The sequence below is a fragment of the Ixodes scapularis genome, unplaced genomic scaffold (assembly GCF_016920785.2).
Source record: "Ixodes scapularis isolate PalLabHiFi unplaced genomic scaffold, ASM1692078v2 PGA_scaffold12__126_contigs__length_90152505, whole genome shotgun sequence".
Taxonomy (NCBI): domain Eukaryota; kingdom Metazoa; phylum Arthropoda; class Arachnida; order Ixodida; family Ixodidae; genus Ixodes; species Ixodes scapularis.
The window spans coordinates 26,175,779-26,196,172 of NW_024609838.1; the positions used below are offsets into that span (position 1 = coordinate 26,175,779).

The window sequence follows — 20,394 nt, forward strand, 5'->3', positions numbered from 1 at the left end:
GTAAAAGGAAGGATTATGGCTAGCCGGTCTTTTAGAGGTACAAAAAAAAAAAACTATGTCAAGGATTATCTTTCTGCCTGCGCATCAACGCTCGCGTCGTCTCCGGGACTTAGCCGAGGCTAGGTCTAGTGCTCCAAAGCTTGGTTCACGAGTGTCTAGCTGCACTTCCGTTCTCTCGCCATGCGTTCGCTTGAACAAAGTCCACGACCTTCTCATTTAGCGCACTTTACGTCCTTTTGCTGCGAAACACTCCATTGCCTCTGCCAGACAGCACCATACAGTGGGCATTTCTCGCAACCCGAAATGCGCGTCAAACGGTACATGCGATCTAGCAATTGTGCAAAAAACCGATTCGCGCGTAAACTAAAGAACTCGCGTGAACCGTGCAAAGAGATGCGACTTATATACCAACTTTTCCACGAAAACTGATCAATATACGGATGTGCGACTTATACCGGAAATTACGGTAGTATACAACATGGACAATGCTACTAGTGCAATAGCGTACTTTCATCTATGGTTTCGTTTGTGCAAGAATGCATTCAAAGGATGGAAGTACCAATGCAGACAGTTTTGCACTTCAAACATTCTACAGGTAATACCAGCAGACCTTGTCACTGATATGACCTTAACCCCTTGCCTACTCATTTTTTTTCTTTAAAGATCGTACAGAAAGCTTTATTTAAATCAAGCAATTTGCGTCAAAATAAAGAAAAACGTTTCCTTGGCTTTCAGGCGTAGTCTCGTGCTCTATACCAGGACTTCTGGTCGTCTCCACTTCTTCAGTAGTTCCTCACAGTATGATAGAAATCGAGAGATTAGCAGAAACCTCACATAGGATATCGTTTTGCCAAAAATTGGGGTCTCCACTATGGACCTCTTGGACCAGTTCATTTTGACTGTGTGTTTTTTCACTTGCGTCATAATGATGCACAAGGCAAAGTATGCCTTTATCTCATCCGGAGTGGTGTCAAACCATTGCTCCTCATAGCATTTCTTGGGACGATCCTCGTCGTCCATCTCTTGTTCGGCGTAGCGATTTGTCTCAGAAGAGACAGACGCCCAAAAATCATGACTTGCAAACACGTAAAAGGTCGACAAGGCGCTTATCTTCACACCAAGACTGCGTTGAACCCTTGCTGACACACCTGGGGTTTCTACAAAGGTGAACTGAGCAGGCTGGTTGTCCCTCTTCTCCCAGTTCCACTGACGTGCAGACGCCGAAGTCGATGAAATGCTTCCAGGATTCGCATCGTTTTCAACACTTTTCTCACTGTCCGTTGAACTCTCATCGGATTCCGAGTAATCGGAAAAGCAGCAGGATTCGTCGTCAGAAATACTGGCGCATTCATCACTTTCAAAAAGAAGTCTTTGTATATCTTCGTCCGCCAAAGCAGACCTCCGCGCCGAAGACATGTTTTTGGCGCGCTTGCTTACAATAGCGCGCTTATTTTTTGTCAATGGAGCGCCCTCTCTCTATCAAAAGGCAAAGCAAACAAGAAAAGAACCCAAGGTAAACAGGAGCAACAGGGGTAGTGCTGCCATCTGCCGCAGAGCTCACAAAACAAGCTCTGAAACCGAAACACGAGTCATACTCGTGGTCGGGTTTTATGGTCCGTAAATGGCGGCACGAGTGACACTCGTTATTAGTAGGCAAGGGGTTAAATAGTGCTTGACAACATGTGGTTTCGTTAGCGGACGACACGCGGCAAGACAAATTGAGCAAACTGAGAGCAGCCACCTTAAGAGGTACACAAGGTCAAAAGATCAGCAATAAGCATACCTGCTTTCGCTACCTCTGCTTGGTCTTTCTCGAATTTTCTTGCCAACTTGTGGACAGAAGACAGGGAAGATGAGGAGTTCTCTTGGCCAGCAGCCTCCATTTCACTGCTTGAACCTGGGGTAAGTTATGAGGGTAACAATGTTGATCGTTTCTCAGTTTTAATTCCCTCAGAGGTAACTCAACATGAAATTTTTTTTTAACCTTAAAGAGCAGAGAAACAGAAAGACAGGACAACACGGATGTCAGTTCTTGACCAGCTAGCGTGCAACCTTGCATTGACTTAACATATATAGGGTGTCTCAAGTCACCAGGCTTTATCTAAAATGGGCCGTAAAAATTGGCACCTGCACGCAGCAATCTAAAATTTTCGTGACAGGTACATTTCACAGGTCTGTTTTATCGCGCAAAATTACAAAGCGTAGCAAACACTTGTCGGGGTCAACGAAGGGCGGCGACGAAGATGACCAAGTCGAGTGGTGGGGCACGTTTGGCACACTCATTGGTAGACGCCATTGGGAGCAGCGTCGAAAGGTGTAGCCAGCCAGTGAATGAAAGCAGACAACATGCAGACGAAATCTGCCGGCAGCAAAAGTGCCGTCGTTATGCAACCATGTTTTACTTCAAGTTTTGGTACATTACAAAAAGATTATGTTTATTTTAGTACACCACGGTCATTGCAAGCAGTCTCGATAAGGAGGTAGAGCCATCCATCAATACATTTACCAAACTCGGCCCGCCATTCGACTGGGTCGTCTGCGTCGCAGCCTGCCATTGATCCTGGCAAGTTTTTTGGCCCCATTTTTTTACAGGAACGGAGCCATGCTTTGTAATTTTACATGAGAAAGCTGACCTGCGAAATATGCCTTTGACGAAAAGTTTAGATTGCTACGTGCAGGCGCCGATTGTTACGGCTCACTTTAGATCGAGCGTGGTGGCTTCAGATACCCTATATGTTTCACGCAACCGTGATGTCAGTAAAAGCTAAGTTCGAACCTCGGATCCCACTGTCATAGGACTGCAGAGCTGCAGAGGGCTGGGTATCGCTGTTACCTGCGAAAAAAGGCCCCGCATCATCCCGTGGAGACATGTATCGCGGACAACTTCTGTCGACACTGACATTTTGTGAAAATTTGTTCGCTCTCGTGACGTTTCGACAATAATGCTCTTGCTAGGTGGATCGAATTCTATGAATGGCTACACCTTGCTCGCTAGGATTCCAAAATTATAAGAGAGCCACCCAGGCAGCTTCAACATAATGCAACAAGAAATCCTCAATTCCTAATTTTAGTTTTTCAGACAGGCCGCGCCACACGCGACCACCTCTCGCATTGCTTTGCACGGGGAAAACAAACCATTATCTTAGGGTCGAGCTTGTGCCAGGCCTCGTTTGAACCATCGAGGGTTCGGCAAGCTAAGCAACCATCAGGGTGCAGGTGGCCAAGGCGATGTGCACGGAAAGAAGCCGTCGACGAAGCGTCGCAACATGTCGAGGAAATGAATGCGGTTACCTCTCTACGAAACAAACTGTTGACGAAATGTTGTGCTTCAACGAAACTGTCCGTCAATGAAACATTGTTTGACAAACCGATTGCCTCTGGTGGTTCCCTCTGCAATGCCTTCCGGATGCACATCAGAACTCGCAAGTCGGGGGCAGGTTCGTTCAGGAGGTTAGGCGCATAGTCCGGATGGGCAGCTGCGTGAGACGGCTGATCTGGAAGAAGGACCACGACTAAGTTTTTTTTCTTACCCCTTAAATTACAAGTAGAGCCCAAATCCATTCATCAATGTAAGAAAAGTCTAAATGCAGAGGTCAACATTCCTGAAGCGTCGTCGCTGCCCTTCATGGGGATCGGTGGCCAAGCGTGTCGGCACACCGCAGCTCCGAGCAGGTGGAGTGAAAGCCCGCGCTGCAGAGCCCTAGGATCCTGGGTTCGATTCCCACCCCTGCCCGTTCCTATCTAGAAGAGCATAGCTTGGTGGTATGTATTACTACTGTGTGAAGCACATTAAAGACCAAGGCTAGCAGCAGTACTGCACTGGCTAAGCTTCTCATCTACGTCGGGTCATTCCATGCAAAGAAGACATGGCGATTTTTTCACGTTTAGAACATGAATGAAAAAAATAATCTAGATAAAAATGCCTTTAAATTAAAAAAAAAAAACATTTTTGCTGGTGTTATGTTTTTAATTCCTAAAATTTACATAAAACTTCATGTCATTTAGAAATACAAAGTAAAATAACTGCTGCATAGAACTAAAGAAATTTGTTGGTGCCTAATTACACATTAACCCAAGTCTATCTTACAGTAAAATTCAAACACTAAAAAATGCCATTTTTAATTAAAAAAGACAAAAAAAAAAAAAACTACAATTTTTATTTTAGTTAGCTACGATACTTTTTTGTCATCTTGAAACTAATAATTGATCTGCCTAAATTAAAATTTCAAAGCCTCGTTTTGTTGTGCTTAAATTAAATGACAAAGTACCCAGTTTACGCAGAAATGGTCATACTGCCATGCGCGTCTCCGAGCAAACGCACCGGTGGCCGAATGGTTATCATGCTTGGCCTTCGCGCAAAGGGGCGAAGTTCGATGCCTGGCTGCGGATGTACCTCTTTGTTGGTTCTGTAAATGTCACGTTCTGGTAAATTTGAGAACCCCGTTGCTTGTTCGATTGTCCGAACATTCTACGGACCAAACCCTTGCTTTTTAGCCGACACTGATGCCTGCAACGCTAGCCTTTTTCTATTTTGTTTTGGGCACAAGTTCACCCCATTAAACGATTAGCTTCCTTCAGTCATTCGCTGCCTCACCAATTATCATTTGTGGCAACATACAGAGTAAAAAAAAAAAAAAAAAGCAATGTGGGCAATGGTGCCCGCAATCTCGGAAACAGCTAAATTAGCTAGCTGTTTCCAACATATAACAACACCTGTTCAATATATGAAAAAATCTGAAAAATACTTTTTACTGTTGTTACAAACGAGGCATCTGCCTCATTTGTGACGTATGTGCCAGCAATAACCTTAATCTGCTGTTTTTGAAAGAACTGGTGCCACTCCGCAGAAAACGGGGTTCGAGGTTTCCAGGATGAAACAATGTGCGCACCAGAAAGGAGAGGGAAGAAGTGTACGTCTTTGAACGAACTTGTCAGCAAAAGGGAAGCAATGACAAGCACAAAAGGAAGTTATTGGAGCACAATCTAGGTCGCTGCAGCTCAATGGAGGTTCCTTGGCCGAGGGAGTGCCTGCGCTTGCGCGAGCATGTATGTGGTGATGCATTTTCATATCAGAACCTCCCGAACCGGCGATTTCCAAAGATGGTGAATTTAGCAGGTGATAGCAGATCTACGAATTGTCCCCAAGCACTATTCCAGCGTAACAATAACTCGTATAAGTAAGCCAATGAACGGAGTACAATGAAACTTTCCACAAAAGTCTTTAGGCAGTGCATTTATAATATCAAAAGTTGGCAAGTACGCCTCTCAAGGGATAAAAAAAAGTGCCATTTTTTTGTACAGAAAAAAAAAAAAACCGTCCGGTTGACGCTGCTACTCACAGACTATACCACACAAGCTTGGATCTGCTGCATCTGCCACTAAATGTTCTTTCCAAAAACACTTTTAAGTTTTTTGGTTCTATTATGATGCCATTTGACAGTGCCAGCAATAAACTGACAGCTTACTTCATTTTTTTCCCCTGTGAATAGAAAAAAAAAGGAGCTTTCCGGCTCAAGTCTTTTTCAAGAAACCTACATTCAACTACCATAAACGCCTCACCTAAAGACACCCTCATGAAAAGTTTGATTTCACTCCATTTGTCTGCTTATTTATAAATTATTTTTTTTATGCCCGAATAGTGCTCAAGAATACCTTGTGCGTTGTTTCTAGCAGGGCACCCCCGCCCCTGTGGGCAAGTGCGCGCTCCAAATTCGATTATGCGGAGACGGTTTTACCCGCCAGCAATTCATAGCTTTTTCCTCGTCAGATGTCGCCTTCCGATTGCGAAGCAAACAAAACGAACGCCAATGCCCCCTGCTGCTCAGCTCTCGCTGCACCCACTCACGGCGGGTGAACACTATCAGTCGCAAATGTGTGAACCAGCCTTTATGCTCTAGTCTCAACCTATGGGTGAACAGACTATAGTCATAGTAAGGCTGCCTTGCCTTTTCTACAGCTTTCGGAAATGTGTCTGTTCTTTACGAACAAGCCTTCGAAAAAGAGATGATGAGATGGTTTGAAAAGCTGGTCGTTTTTGTCGACTTGAAACTGACGGACATGCTACGTACAATGAAGGAAGAACTCGCGACCGAGATGTTTGCAGCTCACACGGTAACGGTACAAGATTCCGGCAGTATTTTGGTCATACCTGACAAAATCGCCATACGGAGTAACTTCTTGCGCTTCCGGTCCTCTCTGTTCACCTCTGTCGTCGACCTGCTCTGTTTCGGTTGAGACGTACTGGCCGTCGACTCCAACAACTTCTTGCGAACGCGGTACTCCTTGTTCACCTGCGCGCTCGATTTCGTCTGCTTCGCTGGCGACGACAACTCCTTTGCTTGCTTCTTCCGTCGGCGGTATTCCCTCGATCGCTCGGCGGCCGATTTCGCTACGGTGGCTTTGGGAACCCTCTTTCGTTCACGGTACTCTCTCATTCGCTGCGCGGCCGATTTCGCAACGCTGGTTTTGGGAACCCTCTTTCGTTGGCGGTACTCCTTCATTCGCTCTGCGGCCGATTTCGCTGTGCTCGTTTTGGGGGTAGGCGTCGAGGGAATCTCTTTGTGCTGCATCGTGCTCCGTAGCTCCATCATGCCGATGCGATGGGCGTCCTACATAATTTGTAACTGTTGAAAACCACAGCTGCTGCAACGACCTAAGCGTAGGGGAAGAAACGAAAGCGGAGAGTGGTTTGTCTCTTACCCTACCGCTGCCAATATTTGCTGCGTCATTTCAGGCTCCTTCGGATTCCAATCGTCTTGAACGTCTTCTTCCCCATCTTTCCCCGCCGCTTCGACATCGCAACGCCGACACCCTCGGCACGATCAGCGCAACACACCAACGACGTGGGAATCCCGTGTTCACACGCATCATCATCACCGCTAGAAATTGCAAATTTCTTTCACTAATAAGGCAAAGCAACACGGTAATAATGTTGTATATATCTTTAAATGGCGGTCAAGATGCTCACTGATCTGAAACCACCTACACGCAAAACAATACATAGAAAACTATCGTAAAAGCTTGGTCCGCTGGCCAAGTTGGTACTGGACGTTCATATTAAAAACAGCGTAAAAAAGACGGGACAAAGAGACGAAGCACACAGGACATGCGCTTGTCCTGTGTGCTTCGTCTTTTTGTCCCGTCTTTTTTGCGCTATTTTTAATAGAAAAACTATCGCTTTCGTTATTAGTCCAGATGGCGCGAGCTACCGCCCGTTACAAAGCGTTGTCAATACATCCATCCGCTACCGTTCGTTCCATTCCCGATCGCGTGCTTCGTGCAGCACGCTGCCGACGCTGCGACGCGGCCTGCTTCGTGAAACCCAGAAACCCCAAACTCGTGGATGGCGTGGACACGCAAGGACGCCAGGGTGGATATTTGAATATGTACGTGGGCTCACTGTCATCTTCTGTGCTGTTGTCACGAAGGTCCGCGAGCCTTTATGCCGCAAGCGCCAGGAAAGGTTTCTGACGACACAGGATTGCGCTTATCAACTGAAAAGCGACGTCCGCAGAGGAGAAATCTACGAATCGATGCCATTCGCCGCACAAGCGCCGTCGGTACGAACATTGGTCGGTATTCAGTGGATAACCTCGCCGCGCTGCAGAGAGGCAAGTTCCTACTGGAAATCAAAGCAGCCGCTTACCGAAAAGGATTGTGCGTCTCTCGGGATCCCTCGTTTTAGATAGTGCAGTGGCGTTCTGGGCGTATTGACGGCCCTGCTTCTTGTAGTACGATCGTTTGCAGGCTTCTCTTCTCTTCATACGACCCTCCGCGGTAGCAGAACGGGCCCGCTGAGCTATTCTATCCCTAGTCAAACGCCTGTCCCTCTCCTCCGGCGTCTCTCTGGCACGTCGCGCACGGTCGTACTCGGCAGGTCGCTTCTTCTGCTTCCGTTTAGCCATAGCTTCATGCCTGTCGGCTGCCCGCTTCAGACGGGGTTCGTTCTAGGCGAGTTCGAACCCAGCTGGGCGAGCAACTCGCTCCTACAAGTCGGAGACATTTCAAGCACAGTGGAATCATAACCAGTGGTCCCACTCAAGGCCACTTCCGGTAATCGCGCATACACAGCGCTCCTCAAGCCGGATGGCGACAACTGAAGTTGTCAAACAAAAACAAACAAAAAAACGGGGTCAAAAAGAATCGCAATTAACTAAATTGAGTGCGTTAATGTTATTATTTTTAGAAAACATAATAAGCTAGGTAATAATCATAAACCAACATGGAAAGAAAAAATCGAGCAGTTACCGTTAGCTTCAAAAAGTTCGTTGCCCTAACCGAAGCCGTGTCGCCGGTCGCGTTGTCGGTGTTGCTGTTCTGCCGGGGACTCACTTCGCCGTTCGAGATTCCGGGATTCCGCTTCAAGTTCGTTGCTGGTGAGTGCAAACATTTTGAAGTGCTCGTGCTGTCCTTCGCGTCAGGCCATGGCACGATCGTCTTTTCTCCAACGAAGTGTATGTGACTCGATTAATTTCTTAGTCGTATGTACGTCGGACGTGACTTGTAAAACGGTCGAACGTAATGAATTGCTCGTTCACGCGCAACCTCCACGTATCGAAACTTTCACGCCACTTTACTGGAAAAATATAGATATAGTAGCAAATGACGCGGATCAGGACCGAACCTCGGATTTGCTAATGTGTAAAATCATAAAAGAGAAGTTGGCATCATAGCATAAGATATAAAAAACAAAACAAAAAAACACGCAACATTATAAAAAGTGAATTTACCACTTGTTATATATTTGCATTTGGCTAAGCAAGTTGACTGGGTACATTGAACATAATTCTGAATTAACTAGTCGGATGGATGTCCCTTGAAGGAAATTAACGGGAAGGCACCTCCAAAAAAAGTGTTGCTCAAACATGCCAATTTCCTGGACTCACACCTGTCTTCTCTCTCTCCTCAGGATACCCTGTGGGTATGGCAGCATCTGGCACCTGTCGTCCAGCATGCGTCGAGACCCCTCCTCCCCCCGTCAAGCTCCAGACATTATTTATCTCCGCTTGGCACGTCATACAGTAAGACCCACAGTACTTATCTAATTTAGAAGTATAAGCAGGGACAGATCCAAGGGGGGGCGACGGGGGCGCCCCCCCCCACACACACACAAACAAAGTCGACCCCCCCCCTCCCCCCATCTCGGAGGGCAATTTGACATGGCTGGACCCCCCGGTGCACACGAAAGAAGGGGAGAATAGCATCCTTACAAACTTTCTGCCCCCCCCCCCCCCCCCCCCCCCCCAAACGGAGTTCTGGATCTGCCCCTGATTATAAGGTGTGTCTCGCTTCGTCCATTCACTGTATACTGTTACTTTCTTGTTCCAGTACGATGGTTCCTCGGAGAATCACAGAGAATACCACGAGGGCGACAAACGTGTGGAGGCAAGCTGCAAGGGCCGGACACCAGAGACAAGGACCATCAGTAACCAGGGGGATGAAGTGAGGAAACTCAAGAGGCAGCTCATCATCTGGGCCACAAGAAGAAAATCGGAGACCGTACGCTGGGAAATTTGTCGACCCTCATCCTTGGGTGGCATGAGCATTTTCTGGTCATATTCGTACGTGAGGTGAACTGTTACTGGAACTAGGTTGACTCATCCTTCTGCAGCTTACAGGGCATTACCAAAGCTACGGCACCAACGAGACAACCGGAACATTTGGCTGAGGGACGGGACAACATATTGTGGGAGTATACACCTCCTACGGAGAGCTCTCACAAAACTTGCTTCTTTGCTCTGATTAGCTCCAAAGGGCGGCAGTGCTTTTCTTTGTAAAATTAGGCTGAAACAGATTATAGCTGTAATAGGGCCACCGAAATTGACATTGCAGCATAACATTCCTCATGAGGGTTCTGGCATCTATTCTATGATCTCTTATGCAATTATGAATGTCGCAGCCACAAGTGGTCACTTGACAATAATCTGCAACTCGTCATATGACAAACTGTGTATATGGTTGGGTAAGTGCACTAAAGGTAGTTCTGCATATCTGGGAAAAAACAGTGACTGGGAGGGCTCTAGCTCTTACTAAAGTGGCAAAGCGGGCGAGTTGGTTCATGATATAAAATTTAAAAGCGCTAAATGTTCAGTTGAGAGTAAGCGCTCGTCCTGTTCGCCTTCCTTTTTGTCTTCGTCTTTGTTAGCGCTTTTAAATTTTATCTCTAGCTCTTCCTCATCACGATCTGTCTTAGGGATCAGCACGACAACCACAGGTGGTTGTCGTGCCCGTAGACCTCGTTCTGAAGTCACCGGAAGAAAACAATAACCGGTTGCTCCCATCATGTTGTGTTAGCCAGTGGTCAAGAACAAGATTTTTTCTCTTGAGCTTGGACAAAGTGTTCTTCAATTAGTTTTCTCAAAGCCCCTTTGACACGCAATGGCACACATAACCTAGCTCAGTGGACACCCTACCTGTTAATAGCGTTTCCAGTTTGTGCTAAATCACGAAAAGAGCCCTTGCAGAATAAGGTAGTGTGAAAAAGTAAATTTTTAATTCTTCATGCCGGAGATTCCCATCTGTTGGAGTTTGGATAGAAACAAGCTGTGGTCTGCGCTGTTAAAAGCCTTTCTGAAGTCTAACTGGACGATCTTGCACGGAGTTTGGTTGTCGAGGCTGGTGCTGAGTGCATAAGTGAAAGCTGCAAGGGCCGATTCGCAGCTCCTGCCGGGCGGAAACCATATTGGCGGGGGCTCCATTGTTTGGTTTAGCCATCGCAAGCCTTCGGACGGAAAACGTCGTAGCAGTTGTCTGTGTCGCGAACTCAAGCCGAGTTTAGATAAAGTTATATGTGCCGGAACTAGTCCTGGGTACTGTCTCTCCTCAACATCGGGCCCCGACGTTGCGGAGAGACAGTACCCAGGACTAGTTCGCGACACAGACAACTGCTACAACGTTCTCCGTCCGAAGGCTTGCGATGGCTAAACCGACCTTTTCTTCCCCTGGCCGCAAGGCGAGGATTCTTTGTAATCTGGCGCGAACGCCACGGTGGGACACACACACACACACGTGCCCGCACGCACAGCACTGAATGAGTCGGTAATACACTCCGTCACAAGTGGATGTTAGACTTGAGGGAGCACCGTGTCCCTTTTTGAGAGGCGTTACTGACTCAACTTTCCAGGATTTAGGAACAGAGCTGTGGGAGAGAAAATCGTTGAGGCGAGTGAGGACGGGGGAGATACAGCCAGCACAGGATTTAAGCAATGCAGGGTGGAGGCTGTCTGATCCAGGGCGTTGAGAGGAGTTGTCACAGGCGAGGGCTTCGTAGGTTTCACTTTGAAGAATGACTATGGAAGAGAGTGCGATTGCTGGTGTGGCCTTGATTGGCTGAGTTGTGGGTTGGGTGGGACAAAGGTTAGGTGCGGTAGGGTCAAGTAATGCTACAGCCCGAGAAATGTGGTAAGAGAAGAGCTGTGCTATGTCGTCAAGATTAGAATAGGGCCTGCCGCGATGTGTGAAGACCGGCGCGTGGAACTTTTTTTTTATAGTGAAAACATGCCCAAGAGTTTGGGCTGGCAGGTTGCTTTTGCTCTTAGTTGGTAGGTAATCGTTATGGGAGATATGAATGAGATGCTTGACTTCGGTACGTGCCTGGTGGGCTTGGTAAAGATGAGTGGGATTTAGGGGCACTTTTTTGAATAGTCAGTGTTTACGTCTGATTAAGACTGCAATCTCCTTTGTCATCTATGGAAGGCTGCCGTGCCTCCTGTTGATCCTTAGGGTGAACACATTTGTGCTGAATTGCTGATATGTTGAGTGAGAGGTCGTCGGCCTCGTCAGCCGATGGGTGATCAAACACGATGAACCAGGGAGCGAGGTGGATGAGCCGATTGAGATGAGGGAAATCGGTTTTTTAGAACTACTGGAACTTCTTGGCTTGATGACCTTGCTTAGGGCAATGGATATTGGTGAGGAGAGCACTGCGATCACTGCCTGGTAGGCTGGATTTCACTGTGCAGCGGTAGGATAAGGTGGGATTATTGGTGCAGACGAGGTCGAGGAATGTAGCGTTGCTGTTTTGAGAAATGTAGAATGAGGCGTCATGAAGTTGGGTGAGGCCAGCAGTTTCCAATACGTCTTACAGCATGTCATCAAGTGGATCAGATGAACAGTGCAGAGAACTTGCTGGGGTCGACGCGCTGTATGCTCTTTTGGAGGAGGGCGTACGATTGTTCACGGAGGGAGGGTGGGCAGTAGGTAGACACCAGAAGAAGCTTTCCATGTTTACAAAATGCCTCGACAAAGATGGCTTCTAGACCCGAAGGGGTGAGGTGGTCGAGACGTTGGCAGGGCAGGTGTTATGACATGGCGAGGACGGACTCCTTCGCCCCAAGGAGGGACAGTTTTGCTGGAATAAAGAGAATTGTGCGAGATTGATCAATTCCCCATTAATTGCCCACCAAAAACAGGCGTCCAGCCATGTCTCGCACACAGCGAATATTGTATTCGGGAAAGATTACTTCAGCGCTTTAAAGTCAGGAAGGTTGTTTTTTAGGAAGCAAATGTTGGAAAACCAAATGGGATTGGAGTCTGTAGACTCCGATCGCGCACTTTTCACACAACAACTATGCCAAACGCGGAGTGGTCATGCGAACGGTGAATGCTGCCGATGTCGCTCGCCGGAGGCGGGTCGCAGAACTTCTTGGTAGAGTTGGCGATGATGGTGGGGTACACAGGGGCTCCGTGCTGCTTAGAGGATGGAAAGAGGTCATCGGCCAGGGGTGGGAGCTGGCACGCCGCACAGAGCCACTCGGTTGATAATGAGGAGAGGCATCTATACAAAGCGAGAGATACATCTTCACATTTCTGGTGGAACCACAAATCATAAATGTCGCATTGGAGAGTGGCGACATTGTCGACAGACAGGAAACAGCAGGGGCAGGTGGGACGTGAGCCGGAGTTTGAAGGTACACCCGTGAGCGATATGAAGGTGAACAGCCCTCTTCTTGTTTTTGACGCTCCTGCAAGTTTTGGAACAAGCTCTGTTCCAGAAGAGGGCTAGAACGCAAAGTTTATACCCCAAGCCACATACTATTTGAGACGTTGAGAGTTAATATAGCTTTAGAAAGCCGTAAAACGGGCAAGAATCCAGGTAAAGTGTTCACTTTCATATTGCTGGCGGGTGTGCTTCACCAGTGATCAGCAATAACGAGATTAGGTGAGGTTGGCGAGGGCAATGAGTGAAGAATGCTGAGCCAGGAGGTTGCTTCCATGGATTACAATGTTCAATAGTGATGCTGCAGTCAGAAAGTGGCATTCTAGGTGCTTACGGTTTGTCGATGATAGGTGATATTTTTGTCGAAGGGCCAGTAGCCCCGTTAGGCAGATCAGGAGATGGAGAGTTGTAAAGGCGCGCTGTCATATAACCTAACAGCTTAACATTGTGCTGAAAAAATTGACTGGCTAGATCCAACATATCTCGTAGAAAACTGACCAGGGGGGCAATGTTCGACAAATGTCTTGTTTCTCCTAAGAAGAAAGGGAAGTGATGGAAGTGACGATATCGCGTCTGATTAGTTAGAGGCTCAAATGAAGAAAGCGGGAACTTTCATCATTTGAGCCTCTAACCAATCAGACGCAATATCTTCACTTCCATCACTTCCGTTTCTTTTTAGCAGAAACGAAACATTTGTCGTCGAACATACCCCCCAGGTGTGTTGAACATTCATCTTGGGGGGGAAAGGACAGGCAGGTCAAATGCACCTCCAAGCACAGCTTTATTCTTTACCACATTAGCCTGTAGTTACTGTTAAAGCAACTGGTTTGTAATCGCACTCGTTATGTAAAACTGTCGCGTCTGTGCAGTTTTTTTTTTTTTTGCATGATTTATGAATAGCTGTTTTGAAATACCTTTACCGCGACTTTACTTCTACGTGTTTAGACTATATTTGTTGATCTTAGGTTTATCATTGTTTATGCACATAGCTTGAAGGCTAACATTCAAACTGTTTGTACTACCGTGTATGTTCGATAATACCCGTCAGCAACCGCATCATTGCATGTGCTGTTTGTAACGTTTTATAAATTGTACTATGTAGAGCGAAAATAAACATTTGCCTGCTTGAAATAACTCTTGTGTGAATAAATTACCTGTGATTGTCGTCCAGTGGTGCGCACGTCACAATAAAGCGAAAGCGCAACGCAAGCGGACGCGAGAACCGGGTACAAAGAAATGCCATGGGGGCCGCCATCTTGAAAAGCAAAACAATAAAAACGAAGCATAAAATGTGGTTAGTTACCCCATCCGTGGTGAGAGGGCGCTTTTACGAGTTTAAATAATTGTTTAAGGAACTTTCGCTCTTTTTGAATTATTAGGTTATCAATATAATTAATATTGTGTGAGTAATATGTAATGAGTTTAGTTCTACAATGTACTTTTATTCACACAAGGCCCTCGATCACGTGGTTTGCGATTACCACAGGCTTATTCTACAGTGGGCAAACTGTATCTGATAAACTGTGATTTCAAGGGGCAGCAGTGGCAGCAGCCAATCGTGGACGCGGTAGATTCACGTGACCCGCCTGTGGTGGTGATGATGATAATTAAACATAACTTTAATTGGTTCTGGTATGAAATATATCGTTTTCGTGACTAATTTGTTCCATGGAGAACAGTTAGCATTCCTAACGTGTAAGCAAACGGTTTAGTGTAATCAAAATTACGAATTTAATGATGATGATGATGACTATGTTTTGCGGTCGTGCTCTATTTTTTGACGTAGCAGACGACTTACAAATATTTTTCGGCTGCTGCTGATAATCGCGAGTGATATCTTGGGCCATTCACAATAAAATTCAGTGGTCTGCTACAGTTGCAATAAGCTTAGCAAATACTTCTCTGCAAAGCTCTTCTCGGCATTGTCTCAAAGAGACACAATGCCGAGAAATTAGCACCGAGAAACGAGTTGACAAATTGTTTGGAAGTCGTGAAGTGAACTCGAGTGACTACCCACAAATGTGTGAAGTGGCCACAGGCACGTACTAGAGAAACCCAAGCTTTCCTTGGCGAGACCAACAGCCGTCGCACAAAGCCCATCAGATATTAAATCATCATAAGTTCATAACATGCACGCACACACAAACAAAGCACATGTAATATACACTGAACACATAGGGGGTCCCCAACTGCCACTGCTGTGAACTGTTCAGGGTCTGTGGACAAAGACATTTTTTGGCTGCTCATCTGTCCGATTGACATACTTTTTTTTTTAACACGTGAAACAAGCTTTCGTATAACATTGGATAAGTCAATTCATAACAGGGCAAGCTGTTGAAGGCAGGGACTCGACCAAAACCGTTTAGGAACAGAAAATGTTCAGGAACCGGAACTAAACCGTTATTTAAAATTTCTGAGAACCTTAATTGTAACCGTAAATTATTTACCGGTAACCGATATCAACCGAATAATAAAAATATTAGTTTTTCTCAAGGCCATTTGACAGAGTTGCCATCCGAGTTTTTGTCATAACACTAGTATATAAGGCTTGACAAATCGATTTGCATCCTCCTTTGTGTACAGTGAATCTGTTGCAATGTGACTATGTCATTTGTACTTTAAGTATTTGTTGGTATGTAGTTCCAAACTCCACCACCGACGTATGACCTTGGTTTTCTGTATGAAAGATAATCATCTTTACCCCCTTATCCTATCGCCTCATAAACGGCGAGGGGGGGGGGAGGGGGGGGGGGGGGGGGGATAACACGACCAAGGCAGTGAAAGGCGAAGAGGATATTGGAGAGGACGTACTGAGCAAAAATTGAGAGCGTGAAGTGTTGTACTATGTTTTCCAACAAGGCTCAATGGCATATGTGGGCTGCAACTAGGGATGTCGCGAACTGGTTGAGGTTCGAGTTCGACCAGGTTCAACCTTTTCTAATTTTTATTGGAAAGTTTGAGAAAATTTGACTGTTATGCACATGCACGACGGGCTGGCTGAGTTGGCTATGGATTGGATGGTGATGACCAAATGATCAAGTCAAGTCAAGTCTGTTGGAAAAGCTCAGCCTCCAAACCCTGGAGAAAAATGGCGCTACTATATAAATGCACAATTTTTCTAGTATCACAGAATCGGACAGCGAGAAACGCGTACTTCTATAACCACAAGCATTTGCTTGGAAATAGCAAACATGACGTAGGTGTAAGTTGTAACAGCGCACAACAACGAAGACTAGGGAAACGAATGAACAACACAAGACATATTTTTACAGCTCTCTGTGTTGTTTGTTCCTCTCTTTAGTCTTCCTTTTGTTTTGCGCTTTTGCATTTACATTATGTTTGACTTTCACTGACTAGCCCAGCTCTCAATTTTATTACTTTATACCACTTGCGAGTATTTTGTTAGAGAGGGGCTATAGTTCTGCTCCTTCCTCCAGTGTGGACGAAGCCTCTTCTGCTTATCTTAGGTTAAAGGGAAGATGGGGCACTTCTACATTTGAGAAAAAACGCTTGAATTGCGTTCATTTGGCCTTTAGAATAACAGATATCAAAATTATATTTCAATGCGACGCGCCGGAGAGCCACAAGAGCAATTTCAAAATAGGGCTGAAGCCCCGCCCCCCTAGCCTTGGGCAGCCAAAAGAGCCGTCGATGACGTCACGGACAGCGACTGTCTTTCGCGTTTTTCTCGCGTTTAACAATACTTACGCAGCAAATGATTTGGGTATTCGGGTTCACGGGGTAAAAATACACTAGAATTCACTTCTAACTCATTTTTTCCAAGAAGCTCCGTAGCTTCCCTTTAAGGTCCGAATGGTTCTTCCAGCACCCAGTGGGAACTTTCCGAGGGTCGTTTACAATTGCTGCCAAACAACAAAGTGGCGATGTTTATTTTAATTTTCTTTTATATAGAATTTGATGATCTCCGGGTAGTGGGGGTAACATGCAGACATGCGGTGTCAGTGCTTTGCAGCATTGAAAAATAATTTGTCTTTGAATGCGCAAGGACAGTACATCATTGTAAGAAATCTGTGGAGATAAGCATGATTGATAAGTTGATAGCATACAATTATTGGCAAGGAACGCTTTCAGCAAGGACGATGCTCCAGGGCAATCTTGTTGCAACTAGTTCTGAACTACCCTTTCGAAGCTTTGAAGATTTGAAATACAGGAAGTTGGTAGCCGTGTGTGTTAGCACACTGCAGCTCGGAGCACATAAAGCAAAAGCTCGCGCTGCAGAACCGACGGATCTTGGGTCCAATCCCCCCACCCCTGCCCGTTTCGATCTAGATGAACATCGTACTGCCGTCTGGTCACGCGTGTTGACATGTCGCAGGCATACCTAATGCATGGGCGCCAGCCTTTTTGCAGCACCACCACACCCTGCACGTCCCTACCCACCCAAAGTGCAATAATTACCAATATCAATAAATGTGTGATGCATGGTAAAGACCCCAGGCTAGCAGTCATACTGTGCTGGTTAAATTTCTCATTTACAGTGTAAACCAGTGTTGCCGCACCTCACGATAGCGCAACCCTTCACTGTATAAGCACGAACGTCAAATTTGGTTTTGGTTTAGATCTGAAAGGGCCAAAATGGCGATTGCTATGGCAACAGACTGGTTAGCCAATCGCCTTGTTGGGCTTTGGTCGTCCGTTTGTGCCCGGCTAGCAGGCAGGGACATCAATACCGGGGGAAGGCAATGGTGCGTGCTACTCTCTCAAGACCCGGTGACTAGTTAAACTCTATTTGGATATTTACATGATGATTCCTCTTCCGTGTTGTTGTGATGGTACACGAGCTTTTAGATCGCGAGCGCCAGGAAATGCGCCGTAGTGAACTGCAAGACCAGACGGGCAAGGGGCACTGGCACCCGCCTTCGTCGCTTCCCAACCCATAAGTGACACCCGCAGAGGAGAAAGCTTAGGACCGCTGCCATTCGCCGCGCGAACGCCGTCTCGATTCTACACGGGTGAGTTTCTAGTGGGAACGAAGCAGCCGCTTACCGAAAAGGACTGTGCACATCTTGGGACCGCTCATTTCCGAGTATGCAGTGGCTTTTCTTGAACCATATGGACGGCCGTGCTTCTTGTAGTAATGTCTCATGCGTATTTCTCGTAACTTCATACGACCTTCCGGCGTAGCAGACAGCGCTCGCTGTGCCGCCCGTCCCCTTGCCAGACGTCGCTCCCTCTTCTCGGGCGTCTCTCTGGCAAGTCGCGCACGGTCGTACTCGGCACGTCGTTTCTTCAGCTTCATCTGTTTATTTCCTTTAGCCATAGCCTTAGTTCTGTCGGCTGTCCGCTTCAGACGGGACAATATTCCGTGGTTACTGGCGAATCGAGCTCGTGCAGTTCGAGTTCGGCTCAACGGGAGCGGCTGGATTAGTGGCAGTACCCGGTACCCTTTCTAACGGGCGGTAGCTTGCGCCACCTAGCCTGGCTGACTGGATGTTTTACACAACAAGAACAATAAGATCTGAAGAGAACTCCATAGGATGCTAACAGCTGAACAAAAACCATTGAAAGCAAAAAAGGAGAAGAGCACTCTATAATGGACCCCATAACTAGAATGGAAATGAAGAAGCAAATCAAAAGGCTGAAAACCGAAAAGCAACAGACACATTATCCCCAACGAGTTCATCAAGGCACTAAAAAAGAGGTGCAGGGCAGCGGTGGGCACGAAGGAAATTCCTGAGTGCTGGAAACAAGCCAAAGTGAAGCTAATATACAAAAGGAAACAAACGGACCGAAAAGACCTGAGAGCCTACAGACCGATGTCACTAATAAGTAACGTCTGCAACTTGTTCACCAGTATAATTAAGCTGCAAAATATGTGTGGAAAAAAAAATTTATGTACAAACTTAGAGTGTGATACCGGCAAAACGGAAGAACAAGCGAAAACCTATTCACTTTGACTCAAGCAATAGAACTGAAAAACATACAGAGCCCCAAGTTGTACCTGGCATTTTTGGATATGGAAAAAGCCTGTGACGCAGTACCACTTCAAACTCTGTGGACAAAAATGAGGAAAAGTGGGTTTGAGGAGAACAGCGTACAACTCTTGAAGAGCCTATACAGGGAATGCGAGGCCTGCTACACAATAGGAGAATACCAATCAAGGCCAGTACTCATCACTATTGGGCTGAGACAGGGATGCCGCCATCACCAACATTGTTTAATGTGTACATCAACGACCTCCTCAGGCGACTGAAGGACGGAGCCAGGCTGCGTCTCAGCACGATCACCAAGGATGGCGATGAAGAGTACACACTCATCCCATGCCTGGCCTTTGCAGACAATGTGGTGCTCATAGCATAGACGGCAGCAGATATGCAACACCTGATGAGCATCTGTACCGAAGGAGGTATCGAGGGACAACTTTAAATGTAAGGTCGCAAAAACACACAGTGGATGAGCTTTAATACAGAGGGTGACCAGGACTTTTATCTGCAAAACCAGGTAGTAAAAAAAAAAACAAGCTACAAGTACCTTGGTGCAATGATAACATGTGATAAGGACTACCTGGCCCAACATGAAAGAAACATAGTTGCAAAATCAAACCAATTGAAGGGGAAAGACATCTCTCCCGGCTTTCCCTTTCCTCCTCTGGACCTCATAACAAGAAGAAGAAAGGGAAAGTGTGGCACCTTGCCAGACACTAGTACAAGACAAGTATTCGGTGAGCAGAATTCTGTGGAAAACACTCGCTGTCCCGGTCATTACCTACGCTAACAACACGCTCACAACAGCGCGGCCGGCATCAAAGGCTTGGACCGACACCGGTATGAGCTGGGCAGGTGGCTGCTGGGGGGAAGCAGCTGCATGTCTAATGCAGCAGTGACAAGTGAGATGGGCTAGTCTATGTACCCAACCAGAGAGGCCCGGTCCAAACTACACTACGTGGGAAGACTAAAATTCCTTCTGCCAGAGAGCCACGCACGAAGGATGTATTATCACATTAGATACAACAGAACGAGGACAAATTGGATAAAGAATTTAAAAGCCATAGATTCCAAATGCAGTGGGGGTACGGCAAGGCAACAGGCGACCACGGAAAAAGAATGGGCCAAAACGATTCGCAAAGAGGTGACACGGGCCGGAACCCAGCAGTGGCAGAGGGCAACCCAGAGGAAACAGAGCCTCGAGCTCTACCGAAAGCACAAGAGTGAGCCAGCCCCATACCTTTGCTACAGAGGGGATAGAGCCAGTGCCGTGCTTTTTCAGGCACGAACGGGCTGCATTTCTACCCAGACCCGGAGGTGCGAGCTGTACGGGGAAGACCCAACCTGTCGACTTTGCGGACAAGCAGAAGAGACAATTGAGCATGTCGTCAGTCAATGCAAACGTCTCGAACACAGCAGGAGAAACTGCCAAGCTGCGGCTTGGAACGTGCCCTGGGACTCACTGACGCAGACGACGACGGCGCACGGAAGGAAATGGAAGACACGGAGTGC

General features: G+C 46.7%; 2 protein-coding genes across 2 annotated transcripts in view; both read right to left on the reverse strand.

Annotated features, from left to right (window-relative positions):
- Positions 1–6,778, reverse strand: part of LOC120835991 — a 32,897-nt gene extending 26,119 nt beyond the window's left edge. Inside the window, exon 1 of the mRNA XM_042289470.1 lies at positions 6,149–6,778. Within this exon, the coding sequence (XP_042145404.1) occupies positions 6,149–6,590 (442 nt within the window). The 5' untranslated portion in view covers positions 6,591–6,778. The remainder of the gene's footprint in view (positions 1–6,148) is intronic.
- The window catches only part of LOC121835347 (peroxynitrite isomerase THAP4-like), a 42,636-nt gene that overhangs the window by 6,342 nt on the left and 15,900 nt on the right, over positions 1–20,394 (reverse strand). The window contains exons 6-8 of the mRNA XM_042289473.1: positions 3,369–3,494; positions 2,777–2,833; positions 1,784–1,897 (exon numbers count right to left, since the gene is read on the reverse strand). Of these exons, the coding sequence (XP_042145407.1) occupies positions 1,784–1,897; positions 2,777–2,833; positions 3,369–3,494 (297 nt within the window). The remainder of the gene's footprint in view (positions 1–1,783; positions 1,898–2,776; positions 2,834–3,368; positions 3,495–20,394) is intronic.